The 2,173-nt window shown below is 36.4% G+C and overlaps 1 protein-coding gene across 1 annotated transcript; it reads left to right on the top strand.

Annotated features, from left to right (window-relative positions):
* The first annotated feature begins 243 nt into the window (after positions 1–243).
* Positions 244–921, top strand: LOC126765881 (PRA1 family protein 3). The gene has a single exon (XM_050483554.1). The coding sequence runs from the start codon at positions 424–426 to the stop codon at positions 919–921; it is 498 nt and encodes a 165-aa protein (XP_050339511.1). The 5' UTR covers positions 244–423.
* The last annotated feature ends 1,252 nt before the right edge of the window (positions 922–2,173 follow it).

Here is a 2,173-nt window from a genome sequence, read left to right as displayed (position 1 = left end):
ACCAGAGGTGGCCGTGATATTTTTATTGTGAACGTACACTTGGGGGGTAGGTTAAGGACTGTGAATGGTTCTTTTACAATGGTGAATGGGACTTTCCCTACTCCTCTATACCATGCGTACGACTTTGCGTAAATGATTACGTTTTGATAACAAATGCCCACATACAGATTAAGCAATGGCAATAGCAATATATTTGATACTTAGTATGCCATAAAATTTATGCTGTCGGGATGCCGCGTAAGGTTAAAGTACGTACATAGTTGGCTTTTGATTTTATTGATTCTGTAATCGACCGTAAACCGTTTAACAAAAATTTGTTGGGAGATTAATCTTATTCCTAAGTGACATTAAATATTTTTTATTACGAAAGTGTCTGTATTGTATTATTGAAATTTGATTTCATCATAGCTAGAAGTTTTGAGAATGTCGTCCGGTGACACATTGTCTGGACAGAATATACAGCTCTCTCCTTTACGAAGTTTGGATGACTTTATATTAGGGTCTGCTCGTTTTCAAATCCCAAATATAAAAGATGTGGAGAAATGGAGCAATCGTGTAGTAAAAAATTTACTATATTATCAAACAAACTATTTTCTCCAATTTTTGGTTATTTATGGTTTGATGATTGTATTGAACCCTCATAAAATTGTTTGCGGACTTACGGTACAAACACTAATAATAGTGGTTTTGTTGGGATTTTTCTTAAAGAAGCCGAAATCAAAATTTAAGCTTTTTGCCAATTGGTCAAGTATTATCCAAGAAAACCCGCAGCAGAAATGGTATTTCCTTGCCGGTGTTGTTTTGTGTGGCTATCTTACATTGCGGTGGTTGAATTCAATTTTATTGTCAACTTTTACTCTACTTCTTCCCATATCGTGTAAGTATAATTTATTTATTGGCCAAAAAAGTTTTAAACTTTGAACAAGTTATATTAAGTTTGCACGATTCCGATTACTTTAGCGGTCGGGTAAAAAGAACTAATTGCGGTATAAGTGATGTATATAAGGGATATACTATGAATAATATGTGATTTATATTTAATATACACAAATAAGTAAAACTATGAAATTATAAAATTTGGTAAAGGTTCAGGAGAGCGGCTTTTCCGAAAACGTGCACCAATTTTCACGTGAAATGTCTTAAAATTCGTGTTTTTAATTCCAATTTACGAATATATACGGCGCGTTATCTATTTTTATGTTTTTTTGTAGTAAAAACAAAAAGAAAAATTATGATTTTGCACGATATTTACGCTATAAATGGCATCACTGTTCGAAATTCAATTGGATACTAGTGATACAAGCAGCGATCGGTTTCGAAATATCGATACTCTCGATATTAGAGACTAAACAAGAATTGATAAAAATGAGAGAAACATAATAGAAAAATAGTAAAAGTTGGAAAAATAGAAAGAAATTAAAATATCGATATTCTCAATATTCGGGTCTGAACGAGAATTGGTTAAAAGGAGAAATACATAATAGAAAAATTTATAATTCATTATTATTGCAGAAAGAAGAAGAAGTGTTGTCTGTGATGATGCCTCCTAAAAAGTCAACCAGCAAATGTGCTTGCGGGGCTTGTCTTAACGCTATCGAGAAGGTTCTGGCAGCTTTCAATGTGCTCAATGCAGCTATTGGCACCACGCTCGCTGTACCGAGCTCAGCAGAGTAGAATTTAGGGCTACAGCTAATAAAGTCTTAAAAAATAAAACAGTTTGGAAATGCGACAAGTGTCCTTGCGAGGTTAGTGTAAGGATTTCAGATGCCCAGCGAGATTCTGAGTTAGATGAGGATGACAGTGACGTCACAGACAACGAGTCCCTCGATAAGTATGAAAATTTACTCATCAAACTGTCAAGCAAAATTGAGTCGAAGTTTGATAAATTTAAGCAGTCCGACCAAGGGCTGTTCTTTCGGCGATCTAACCCCGTTTGGATCGGTAAGTGTTAATTTGTGTTTGTCGTCACTGGAGCAATGCCTTGCAGCAGGGTTGCTCCGTATCCTCCTGACTCGCGCTGGCATTGAGTCCAACCCGGGCCCTTAGAAATTTTTCTGCTGCGTATGCGCAAAACGGCTCCATCCAAACTCCACCTCGGTCAGGTGTAACACATGCAATGGATGGAGCCATCTTAAGACCTCCTAAGGCCTTAAGACTCATAGTGAGTGGTCCA

This window comes from Bactrocera neohumeralis, unplaced genomic scaffold (assembly GCF_024586455.1).
Source record: "Bactrocera neohumeralis isolate Rockhampton unplaced genomic scaffold, APGP_CSIRO_Bneo_wtdbg2-racon-allhic-juicebox.fasta_v2 cluster11, whole genome shotgun sequence".
Classification (NCBI taxonomy): domain Eukaryota; kingdom Metazoa; phylum Arthropoda; class Insecta; order Diptera; family Tephritidae; genus Bactrocera; species Bactrocera neohumeralis.
This window is presented reverse-complemented; position numbering and strand designations above follow the sequence as displayed.

Coding starts and splice junctions, on each gene's coding strand:
- LOC126765881 (XM_050483554.1), top strand. CDS start 424: ATGTCGTCCGGTGACACATTGTCTGGACAGAATATACAGCTCTCTCCT.